The sequence below is a fragment of the Marmota marmota genome, unplaced genomic scaffold (genome assembly GCF_001458135.2).
Source record: "Marmota marmota marmota unplaced genomic scaffold, marMar, whole genome shotgun sequence".
NCBI classification, from domain to species: domain Eukaryota; kingdom Metazoa; phylum Chordata; class Mammalia; order Rodentia; family Sciuridae; genus Marmota; species Marmota marmota.
Genome location: NW_026000272.1, coordinates 10,861,097 through 10,874,472, shown reverse-complemented (window position 1 = coordinate 10,874,472; position 13,376 = coordinate 10,861,097). Strand labels below are relative to the sequence as shown.

General features: G+C 41.7%; 1 protein-coding gene across 1 annotated transcript in view; it reads right to left on the bottom strand.

Annotated features, from left to right (window-relative positions):
- Mcf2 (MCF.2 cell line derived transforming sequence) overlaps nt 1-12,644 on the bottom strand; it is a 111,492-nt gene extending 98,848 nt beyond the window's left edge. Inside the window, exon 1 of the mRNA XM_048797012.1 lies at nt 12,039-12,644. Within this exon, the coding sequence (XP_048652969.1) occupies nt 12,039-12,285 (247 nt within the window). The 5' untranslated portion in view covers nt 12,286-12,644. The remainder of the gene's footprint in view (nt 1-12,038) is intronic.
- Between the last annotated feature and the right edge of the window lie 732 nt (nt 12,645-13,376).

Sequence of the window (13,376 nt, the reverse complement as noted above, 5' to 3'; positions counted from 1 at the left end):
CCCCCCACACCCTGCCAGATTCAAAAGCACCAACAGAGATAAGAGATTTTCGCCCAAGAGCAGGAGGAGCTGCCACTGCCTTGGGAATCTGCCTAACAATCACAGTCTAATGAATTCACTACTCAAAACCAAAACAGGTAGTGTAAATTTTGAGAAGGTCTGAAATCATCCTATAAAGAACTACATATGTAAAAAATAGGGATAAGTAAATGATTTTCCTGCTTAAAGAATCAGCAAATCCACTGCAGAGCTCATCCAAGACCATCTGTTTAGCCACTGCAACCTATTTTCCTAAAAGACATTTCCTGCCACAGGGAGAGGGATTACACATTTGATTGACAAATGGTCTTGTCCAGCCTGGAAAGGTCTTTGCAGATTCCTGGTCAGTGTGATATCAAAACATACACTTCCAATTTTCTCTGTTAACTTACCCCCATCCTACACAGACTTGCCTGCCAAATGTTGAATCATAAACACAATGACAACTGAATCAGTGAACATATTTCACTGTTTTTGTTTTGTCTTAGGAGAGCTCTGGTTGTTACCTTCTTGCCTCTAAGCCCTAGCAGAGTCTCTAGAATAATTAACATATTGTAATCCTTCTTAATTCATGACAAAAAAAAAAAGAGAAATAAGTATCCAGTATAAGCATTGGTGGGCAGAATGCAAATATCCATTAAAAAATTTCAAATACCTTAAAGTTAATGCCTCAAAGTTTGGGAACCCCAATTTGTATGACTATAAAACAGGTTCAAATATTTCCTAAACTGATATACAGATTCAACACAATTCCTAGCAAAATCCTAGCTGGATTTTTACATAGTAATTGACAAGCTAATCCTAAAATTCATATGGACATACTGGGGACCTGGAATAGCTAAAGCAATCTTTTTTTTTTTTTTTCTGTATTCTCAATTTAGTTACCTAATTCTTTTTTAATGTTTTATTTGTTCTTTTTAGATGCACATGACAGTAGAGTACATTTTGACATATTATACATACATGGAGTATAACTTCCCATTCTTGTGGTTGTACATGATGTGGAGTTTCACTGGTCGTGTATTCATATGAGAACATAGGAATGTATGTCCGATTCATTCTACTGTCTTTCCCATTCCCATTCCCTAGCTAAAGCAATCTTGAAAAAAAAAACTTAAAAATTCATACTTTTTCAGTACAAAATTTTGTACAAAGCTATAGTAATCATGATAGGTATAACAACTAACAATGGCAGGTGAATGGAATAGAATTTAGAGTCAAGAAATAAACCCTTATATCGAGGGCCAACTGATTTTCAGGATAACAAGATATTTTAATGGGAAAATAATATTCTCTTTAACAAATGATGCTGGGACCCCTGGATATGCACATGCAGAAGAATAAAGATGGAATCCTAACTCACACCATACATAATAGTAAACTCAAAATGGATCAACAACTTAAATGTAAGAATAAAAACTATACAACTCTTAGAGGAACACACAATTATAACTGTTTATGACCTTGGATTAGGCTATGTTTTCTTATATTTGACACCAAAAAGACAAGTAAAAATGAAGGCCTGGGTTGTAGCTCAGTGATAGAGCACTTGCCTAGCATGGGTGAGGCACTGGGTTTGATCCTCAGCACCACATAAACATAAATAAATAAAATAAAAGTATTGTGTTCATTTACAACTAAAACATATTTTTGGAAAAATGAAAAAAAGTTAAATTTGACTTCATCAAAATTAAAAATATTTGTGCTTTAAAGTAACTATCAAGTAAGTAAAAATATAACCCAGAAAATAAAAGCCAATGTTTTCAAAATCAAATATTTGATAAGGATCTCTTTCAAATCAAGAAAACATAAGGAACTTAAAACCCAACACTAAAGAGAAGAATAGCCCAACTTTAACTTTGGGGAGGAATCTGCATAGACATTTATCCAAACAAGATATACAAGTGGTCAATAAGCACATGAAAAGATGCTCACTGGGGCTGGGGATGTGGCTCAAGCGCTCGCCTGGCATGCATGCGGCCTGGGTTTGATCCTCAACACCACATACAAACAAAGATGTTGTGTCCGCTGAAAACTAAAATAAATAAATAAATATTAAAAAAAAAGAAAAAGAAAAGATGCTCACTGCCAGTAGTCAGTCGGGAAATGCAAGTCAAAACCCCAAAGAGAAAACATTTCACACCCATTATGATTCCTAGGTTGGAAATCAAAAAGAAAGAGATTAACAAGGAAGGATGCAGAAAAAGTGGAGCCCTCATGCATTGAGAATGGGAATCTAAAATGGTGCAGCTGCTTTGGAGAAGGGTTTAGGAGTTCCTCAAAGAATAAACATGACCCAAAAATTTCCACTCCTAGATATACACCAAAGAGAAATGAAAACATGACCACACAAGAATTTGTATAAGGGGCTGAGGCTGTAGCTCAGTGACAGAGCCCTTGCCTAGCACATGTAAGGCATTGGGTTTGATCGTTAGCACTATATAAAAAAAAACAAACAAAATAAAGGCATTCTGTCCATCTACAACTACAAAAATTAAAATAACTTGCATAAGAAAATTTGCATCAACATTATTCATGATAGCCAGAAGGTAGAAACCACCCAAATATCCATCAATTTATGAACAGATAAATAAAATGTGATGTATTTATATATTGCAATAATATTCATTTATATAAAAGAATAATGTGCTGATACCTGCTACAACACAGATGAACCTTGAAATTGCTATGGTCAGTGAAAGAAGTCAGAGATCATATATTACATGATTCTGTTTAAATGAAATGTTCACAATAGGCATTTCTATAGATATATAAGTTATTTCAGTGGCTTCTGGGAGTGGGGGTAAGGAACTATGGGGAAAAAAAGCAGGTGACTACTAATGAGTATGCGGTTTCTTTTTGGGATAATGGGCATATTCAAAACCTAGATTGTGGTGATGGTTGCACAACTTTATGATAATATTAAAAACCATTGAATTCTCATTTTAAATAGGTTAAATGTATTGGAACATAAATTATCTCAATAAAAACCTTTTTAAAAAATAGGCTCATAGACTGGGGATGGAGCTCAGTGGCAGAGCACTTACTTAGCATGCATTGCGTTTGATTCTCAGTACAAAAAAAAAATCAGGGCTCAGGTACAACTAAATTGAGATTCCATTTCTCCCACTTGCCCACTTGCCCTCTTGCTAACAAAACTTTTTTCTACACCCCCCCAGTAGGAATAGCTCTCATTTGCTTTTCAGATGATGCCAAAAAATTATCTGTAAACAGAGCAGATATCCCTCAACAGGGTTGCTGGCTCATAATTATCCAGAGAGAATGCACACAGATAAATTTCAAAAAGTCTCCTTGTGGGGCTGGGGTTGTGGTTCAGCTGCAGAGTGCTCACCTAGCACTGGGCTAGATCCTCAGCACCACATAAAAATAAATAAATAAAATAAATGTATTGTGTCCAACTACAGCTAACAAAATTAAAAAAAAAAAAAAAGTCTCCTTGTTGCTAAAAGTCTCCTTTCACAGCATCTACCTGGTTAATAGGTAATTGTTATGCTAACTGTTATGCCTGTGGTGGTGGGGATCATCCCAGGGCCTCACAGAAGCTAAGCACATGCTCTACCAATTACACCCCTAGCACTACAGCTAATTTCTTCAATGATAGAGGTTACAATATCATTAATTTATATTTGAAAGAATATCAGAAGATATTCTGACTTTTTAAAAGTAAATCACTATATTAAAATGTTATTATATTTGCCATCTAGGGTACCTTAGAAGGCTAAAATTCAACTATTTTACATGCTCAGACTTCACTAGGAGTGTAAAATGCTCCTTTTCAATTTGCCATTAGCCTTTGGCTTTTTCATTAAAATGTGGAGTTCTTTTAGAAAATTGTATCACATATTGAAAATTACAGAGCTATTTAAATAAAGGAGTTGATTGGAAGAAAAATAGAGGCTACTTAATATTTCTGAGGAAAGAATTAGATGGGAAAGGATTCATCTGCAGCATGAACTTAAACCACATGTGACTAAAGTACAGATTTTTCATATCTATAGGAAGGATTAGCTAACATTGAGGTTGTACAGCTTCCCTATTTGGAGAGCTTTAAACATAGACCCCATCTTCATCCTCAGGCGTAGATTAACTTGGTTCCAAATTCTCAGCAACTGAACATGAGTGAAAGTGAACTCTCAACCAATCTGAGAGCACAAATATTTGAAGAACAAACCATAGAAATTATTTGTTTTGGAGCACTGCCTTCTACTTTGTGCTCTCCTCCTTCCCAGGAAAAAAAAATGTTGCTTTGGGGATGTGCCATTGGTCAACCACAAGTCTTCACTGATGGGGCACAAATATGGCTTCTGATTGATTCCTTCTCTATCTATCCTGTATTCATTTATCCATATTCCAAATGCATGTATAAGGCTGATGACTTCCAAGTCCATATCTCCAGCCCAGACCTCTTCCTTGAATTCTAGACTCTTGTGTGGAACTGCATACTTGTCATCTCCACATGAATATCTATGTAATAAAGACCACAAGTTAAGGGCTGGGGATGTGGCTCAAGCAGTAGTGCGCTCGCCTGGCATCGAACCCGGGTTCGATCCTCAGCACCACATACAAACAAAGATATTGTGTCCACCGAAAACTAAAAATAAATAAATTTTTTAAAAAAAGACCACAAGTTGAAAGGTCCTAAACTACACTTCAGGTCCTCATGTTCATGATTTTCCTCATGAACATGCTCCTCTTGCAGGCACCCCCAAATCTACTAATGAATTTCTGCCATCTGCTTGCTCCATCCAAATATCTTAGCATTGGTTTTTATTCTTCTTCTTTCTCTCCTACCAAACAATTATCAAATTCTTGTGGCTCTGTCTTCAAAATATATGCAGTATCTGATCACTGCACATCACCTCCAAAACCACCTCTCTGGCTCCAGCTATCATCATGGATCCTAAGAGCCACCTCATTGATCTCTGTGCTTCCATCTTTATATCACCATTAGCCTATTCTCCATACAGCATCCAGGGCATCTTCTTGAAACAGAAGTCACTACTTTGTTCAAAACTTTCCCATGCCTTCTTTATCCAATTCATGGTAAAAGCCTAATTCCTTACCAATCCCTATATGATCCAAACCCTTTTATATTGGTTTTATGGGAAGGAAGGTGCTGGGACTCTAGACTTCTTGGGAGAAAACTCTTTGCAAAGTGACCTGGCAACAAATGAAAGAAGCCCTGGCCCTGTGGGCAATCAGAAGTGCCTTCTCCTTATGGGGATAGCCCCTGCTTCAGCCTTGGAGCTTGCTAGAGAAGACTCCAACCAGGGAAAGGGACATTTCTTTTCAATCTGGGGCCATGTTCTAAGAATGCACCAGAATTTACTGATAGATACTGAACACAGTTAATCTGTTTTATAAAGAAGTAAAAGATCACAATTTCACATGCTATAATATCTTAATATTACAAAAATTTTACTGATAACTTGTTTAAGAGCATCAACCCTCCAGAACAAAGCCAAGAACTAGGAAGAAAATAAAAAGTTTTTATGCCATCAGAATAGATATCAGAGTCTATGGACTAAAATCACATGTGGTAGTAGAAGTAAACTCTCTTAAGATCTTTTCACATTTGGGGGGGGGGGGTACTGGGGATTGAACCCAGGGAAACTTAACCACTGAGACACACACCCAGCCCATTTTTTTTGTATTTTATTTAGAGACAGGGTATCATTAAATTGCTTAGGGCCTTGTAAATACTGATGCTGGCCTGCCTCAGCCTCCCAAGCCACTGGGATTATGGGTATGAGCCACTGTGCCTGACCACTAACAATCCATTTACTCAAATTTTTCAGACAATTCTAACAAGTTTGCTTATCTTGTTCCCCTAATACATCAAAAGGAGCAATGGAGGTGGGAGCATACAGCATGAGGCAATAACAGTTGGTTGGTATGAACAGGTAAAACAAAAGCAGCAAGAAATGAGAGCTAACAGAGAAGGAATAAGTGAAAAAAATTAGAAAAAAAATAAGTATTACAGATTAAAAGGCAGAACAATCTGTGTCCATTTAACATAGGGACAAAGAGCTCTCCCCTGAAGCCTGTGGGTAGTACTGTATAATGTGCATTAAAACAACTAATACTATTGTAAAGACAATCTGAGTCATCAAAAAGGGTATGATTATTGACAGGTTCAGGAGCTAGGAAGGTAAACAGTGTTTTGAAAAGCTTTCAGAGATTTTGAAGAGAAAGAAAACCAGGCATTAAAACTACTGAACTTCAATTACCTAGAAAAATCAGTTATGTAGAACAGTCAATATAATGTGGCCTGATAAATGACCCATTGTCACTGGAATACATTTTTATACTATACTGGATATGCACTGAATAGTTAAATACCATTGTGATTTAGAGATCTAAACATGTCTGAATGAGATAAAATCTGATGAAACAAAATTTGTAGTACTGGGGATATAGCTCAGTTGGAAGAATACTTGCCTTGCATGCACAAGGCCCTGGTTACAATCACCAGCACCAGAAAAAAAAAAAAATTGTAGTGACCAGGTTTTCACAACTACTTCTGATTTTTCTGAGGTTAAGTTAGATAAATATGCTACTACATAGCCCATACATAAGTAGGTTTAAGGAAAAAACTCCAGTGCTACAAGTTGCTTAAAGGATCCCATAGATGACAGTAAGAAATAAGATTCACCTCTTACTTCTTCCCAGCTCCAGACCTGTTGATCAGTACTACCTGAAATAACACACTCAAAATTGGACCCCAGGGCTGGATGTAGCTCAGTGGTAAAGTACATGCTTAACAAGTGCAAAGCCCTGGGTTCTATCTTCAACACCACAAAAAATAAAAAGAATAAAGTAAATTGAATCCCAAACATGCTTTCCCTCCTTCCTTTCCCTTTTGTAATGGGAATATTTGTAAAAGCATGATGTCCCATCATGTACAGTCACTGTTGACCACTGTGCACTTTGTGCATATACTGTACAGCCCTAGCCAGGGTATCATTTATGGTGTACTGTATATAAATAGAGCCTCTAAAAATGTAAGTCAAGGGCTGGGGATGTGGCTCAAGCAGTAGTGTGCTCGCCTGGCGTGCGCGGGGCACTGGGTTCGATCCTCAATACCACATAAAAATAAAAAATAAAGATATTGTATCCACCTAAAACTAAAAAATAAATATTTTTTTAAAAATGTAAGTCAAAACTACACCGAGAGGCTGGGATTGTAGCTCAGTGGTAGAGCACTTGCCTAGCACATGTGAAGCACTGGTTTCAATTCTCAACACCACATAAATACATACATAAAACAAAGATATTGTGTCCATCTACAAATTTAAAAAATAACAAAAAATCTACACCAAGATTTTGTCTCACTCCAGTTAGAATGACAGTTATCAAGAATATGAGTAATAGGGGCTGGGGATGTGGCTCAAGCGGTAGCGTGCTCGCCTGGCATGCGTGCGGCCCGGGTTCGATCCTCAGCACCACATACAAACAAAGATGTTGTGTCCGCCAAAAACTAAAAAATAAATATTATAATTCTCTCTCTCTCTCTCTTAAAAAAAAAAAAGAATATGAGTAATAGGCCAGGTGCAGCAGTGCACCCCTGTAATCCCAGTGGCTCTGGAGGCTGAGACAGGAGGATTGGGAGTTCAAAAGCAGCCTCAGCTAAAGCTAGGCACTAAACAACTCAGTGAGACCCTGTCTCTAAATAAAATACAAAATAGGGCTGGGGATGTGGCTCAGTGGTTGAGTGCCCCTGAGTTCAATCCTTGGTAAACCCCCCCCAAAAAATACAAATAATAGGCCAGGCATGGTGGCACATGCCTATAATCTCAGCACCTAAGGGAGGTTGAGGCAGGAGGATTGGGAATTCAAACCCAGTCTCAGCAACTTAGTGAGGCCCTAAGTAACTCAGTGAGATCTGTCTCTAAATAAAATACAAAAGGGCTAGGGATGTGGCTCAGTGGTTAAGGGTCCCTGGGTTCAATACCCAGTATCAAAAAAAGAAAGAATACAAATACAAATAGCAAATATAATAAATGCTGGAGAAGAACTGCAGAAAAAAATGAACACTTTTACACTGTTGGTGGGATTGTCAATTAATACAACCACTATGGAAATCAGCATCAAGATCCTGCAAGGACTAGGAATGAAACCACCATATGACCCATCTATCCCATTCCTTGGTATTTATTCTAAAGAATAAAAGCCATGCTATAGTGATACATGCATACCCATGTTTATCACGTGTAATTCACAGCACTCAAAATATGGAACCAGTCTAGGTGTCCATCAATGCATGAATTAATAAAGAAAATGTGGTATATATACACAATGGAGTTGTATTCAGCCTTAAAGAAAAAATTATGTCATTTGCAGGAAAATGGATGGAACCTCAGAGCATTATGTCAAGTGAAGTAAGCCAAACTCAGTAAGTCAAGGGTCACATGTTTTCTCTCATGTGTGGAAGCTAGAAAGAAAAAAGGGGGAAAAAACGTTTGGGAAATTCTCATGAAAATAAAAGGAAACCCAGTAAAATAGAGGAAGAGAACAAGGGGAAGAGAGAAGAGGAGAAAACAGGGCTATACTGGAGAATGTAATTGACCAAAATATACTATTATATAGTATGCATATACAAATATGTAATAAACATACTATTATGTATAATTATAATGCACTAATTAAAAAATGCTCACCAAAAGTAAATACATACATGGAGCCCCAAAGAATTCTGCAGCACACAACCCACACAACCATCCACAGCAGCCTTGATCTATTCTCCTGCTTAAACATGCTAACATGGGGGCTGGGGCAGTGGCTCAGTGGTAGTCCACTTGTCTGGCATGTGTGAGGCACTGACTTCGATTCTCAGCACCACATATAAACAAATAAAATAAAGATCTATAAACAACTATATATATATAATATATGCCAACATATTCCCCTGTCCTGGAAATAAGGGAAAACTCTTTAACATGTTTTGCAAGGCCCTGCTTGATATGGCCCCGGCCTACCTCTCCAAATTTATTTCTCTCCTCTACCTTCCATACTTTATACTTCCATAATTTTATACAGTTTTTGTTGTTGTTTTGTTTTGTGGTACTGGAGATTTAACCCAGGGGTGCTCTACCACTGAGCAATACCCGCAGTCCTTTCTTTTTTATTATTTTGAGACAGTGTCTTGTTAAGTTGCTCAGGCTGGTCTCAAATTTGCCATGTTTCTGCCTCAGCCTTCCAGAGTCACTAGGATTACAGACATGCACCACCACATCCAGCTTTTTTTCTTTTTCTTTCTTTTCTTTTCTTTCTTTCTTTCTTTTTTTTTTTTTTTTAAAGATAGGGTCTTTCTGTTGCCCAGGCTGGTTTCAAACTCATGCGCCCAAATGATACTTTTGCCACAAACTTCCTTCCAAGTAGCTGGGACTACAGGTGAGTGGCACTATGCCCAGCTCCAACCATTTTAAAAGCACCTACAGGTCAGGGGTTCAGGGATAAAGAAAAATAAATAAATAAATGCACCTACAATTCCCCAAATCTACTTATACTCTCCCCTTTCTGCTTGTCTTTGCACATCTTATTTCCTTTGCTAGAATATCCGTGTCCCCATCCCTTGCCCATCTGGAACTTTGTATGCATCCCTCAAGTCTGGACTCAGGCCAGGCATCCCTGTCTCCATGAAGTCTTCTCCTCTCCCTAAGCAAAGTTAATCATTCCTTCATAGCTGAAGTGATTTTTCAGAACTTTCTTTGCCACAATGAAAAGCTTTGTAAACATATTTGATATATAAATATTTTAAAATTTAAAGTTATAGCACATATTATAGTTTCCCATTTAAAGTTATAGTACAAACCAGGCACAGTGGCACATGCCTGTAGTCCCAGCTACTTGGGAGGCTGAGGCAAGAGGATCATCTAAGCATAGGAATTCAACACCAACCTGGACAACATAAAGAGATGATACCTCAAGAATAAACAAAATAACTTATGTACTAAAGTACTACTCAGGTGGGTACAATACCTTCATTAGGGCATGTTGGGAGGTAGAGGTTATGGCTGCAAATGCTGAAAGACAAAAGCACTGCCAGCCCATGCAAAAGCACAACACAGCAACTGGTGTCATTTAGGTGCCATGATGCACTGAAATGACACTGACAGGAAGGAGCCTGATAATATGCAGGAAGCATCAAAAGTTCACAAAGAAGAAACATCACACAACTCTAAAAATGGAGAAATCAGCAAACCAGCGGCAGTAGAAACGTCAACTTGTGCCAGATGCAGTGGCACGTGCCTGTAATCCCAGCAACTAGGGAAGCTAAGGCAGGAAGATTGCAAATTTGTGGTCAGCCTCAGCAACTGAGTAAGACCTTGTCTCAAATAAATAAATAAAAAGGACTGGGGATGTAGCTCAGTGGTAAAGTGCCCCTAGGATCAATCCCCAGCACCCTCCCCCCCAAAAAAAGGAAATGCCAACTTGTTTTTCAGTTTTGTGATTAAACATACATTTCTCCCATGAAAATGGCTTTTAGCTTTTGGGATGATGCAGGCAATAAATGAAAAGAAGATATAAAGTATTTTCCACTCCAGTGCACAGAAAGTGTTAGTGAAGTTCTTTTGTAGCCTGTGAAAACCATTTAAATTGTTCTGAAGGAGTTTGTGCCCCTAACCTTGCTCCCCTTAATGATTTATTATTACATACAGAAAATACCATTAACTACCTTAAAAAAAAAACAGGCATAATAATTCTTGGACAAAGCCTTGAACTGTTTCCATGCTTTGACTAAAGAGATTTGCATGAATAGACTTTAATAAGGGGTGATATTTGGGACATATGATGTGACTACGTGATTTGGGAAAACCTGCTACCATGTCTATTTTTTTTTAATATTCTTTAGTTGTGAACAGAGCTGTCTTCTATTTATTTATATGCGATGCTGAGAATCAAACCTAGTGCCTCACACATGCCAGGCAAGCACTCTACACTGAGCCACCACTCCAGCCCCCCAAGTCTATTTTTGGAATACCAAAACTTCCACTGCAAGGCATTGCACATGATAAGCTAAAGCTACCAAGGGAGCGCAGGAAGGCATGTCCATCAACTGCAGCACCTTGCAAATGTCCCCCACCCCAAGCCAATCAGAATGGTTCCATATGAACTTCTGGAAGCCACTGCTCCAGCCCCCCGTACCTTTGCAGCCATACCAATCCCAAAGCTGGGCAACTCTAGTTTGGTCAATGGTGTGAACAAGGAGTTCATTCTTACACCACTCTTGCCCCTTAACCAAACCGCAGTAGCGGCAGTGAAGGTTTTGTGAGTCCGTAGCTTTGGTTTTGTTTGTCCTGAAGGACAAACAAGAGCTTCTGCTTTGGTAGTGAGGACTCCGGGAAGCTCACGGAACAAGCTGGAAGGATGCACTTGTCGGAATGAAATGCCCAAATCTTTTGGCAGCAGTTGTTTCCCTACAACTCCTCAACCTGCAGTTCCAGTGGTTTCAGAATCTGGGCCCCCTTTTCACTTGGTTTCCCATAATACACGTGTTTTTTGGTGTGTGTGTGTGTGTGTGTTTAATCGCTTTTCCGCCTTCAAGGAATATTACAAGGGAAGCGCACTCTCAGGGCGCTGGGTTCTGGTGTGCCGGATGCTGAGCTGGAAGACAAGATCTATTCCTACCTCTGAGATGCGAGTGAGAAGCGGATACCAAGACCTGAATCAACCGCAAAGACAGTCCCACATCGCCTCTGGCCTTTCTCACGGTCCGCCTGCGGGGTCCTAGCTGAGACCAGACCTGCACGCCCGCAGCGCGGCGGCTGGCCAGAGGGACAGAGAACGATGGCTCAGCGAGCCCGGAAATGGGAGAGCCACTGCAGTGGGGATTTGCACGCGTGCCTGGTGTGGAGCGAAGACAAAGTGCTTTCTCCATGAGCAGGATGGGGAGGGAGCGGGTGAGGAGTGGAGCAAGCGAGGGAGGAGCCCGAGGCCGCCGCCGGGCGGGGAGTGTTAGGAAGGACAGGGCTTACCTGCGACGAAAACCGCTTGCAGGAGACAGAGATAGCTCTTGCCATACTTCTCCTCAATTCTCACGCGCTGCAGGGCCATGGCCATGTCCACCTGCAGCGGGACAGTCTGCGCTATCTGCATGAAAGTGTAGCCGTCCGGGTTCCGCCGGAGGCCTGGAATCCATAGCACCGAGGCGGCACCTTGGGGCAAGTGCCTGACCGCGGGCTCTGGCAAAATCAGGTGGGGCCGGGACCCTGCAGCCGCCATCCTCACGCGGGAGTCCCGGGCGGGCGCCGCTGCCCCAGCCCCCCAGTTTCCGAGCTCCGCCTGGAGCGCCGCCTTTGCGCCCCCGGGTCGCTCAGAGCGCCGCGCCGCCGCCGCCAGCGGCCTGCCGGAGCCCCCTCGCAGGAGCTGTGGGGCCTGCGGCCTGAGAGTGCGGCGCTCCGGGAGCCCAGGAACTTCCTCGGAGTTCGGTGAGCCCGCCCAGCGCTTCGGCCGCGGTCACCGCGAAGGCAACTGTTTCTGGGAGCGTACCCACGCCCCCGCTTAGCTTCGCGGAGGATGAGCTGAGGCGGGAGATGCGGAGGAGGGATGCTAGGAGCCGACAGGGAGAACCCCCGCGGAGACGCCCATTGTCAGGGGAGGGAAGGCCGGGCTAAGCTAGCGCACGTGGTGGGAGGAGACGGCCCGGCCTCGCACTCCCATGGCAACTCGTGCAAGTCTTGGTGGTTCCTTAGCATCCCAGCCGGTGCTGGCCAAGGCAGAGCTCCGCGGCGCGGGGGGTTTGCACAGTAAGGGCGCAGGCAGGTGGCCCTGTCAGGGCTGCCGTCTTTGAAGGCGCCAAGAGGAGAGGAGCCCGGGACAGTCTGAAAGAGCTGTGGCCAAAGCCGGAATGTGCCCTCCCTAACCCCGCCCCCACCAGCGCGCGCGCGCACTCCGCTCTCCGGCTGGGGGCTACAGAGCCCAGCGCCCTCCACATCCCTGATTCCCAAACACTGGGGTCTTAAGAAGCGCCAAGTAACACACACCTGGACTGCCATCTCTTGTGGGCTTGGAACTCTTGACGCGCTTTGGAGAGAGCACAAAAAAGCGGGAAGAGGAGGCGACCCCTTAAAAAAAGCCAAATGGGAAAAGATGGGCGCCAGAGCCCTCTCCTCTCCCTGAGCCTAGAGTTCCCCTGGGCCTGGAAGGGAGGGATGGTGGAGGACCTACAGAAACCCAAGACACAGTAGCTGACTGAGAGGTCTGGGGTGTCACTGTAAAAACTAAGTCAGCAATTCGGTCAAACCTTAGGATTCGCCCCAATTTTATTCCAATGCTGGAAGCCCTTGTGGGAATTACAAATGCCACTCTTCTCT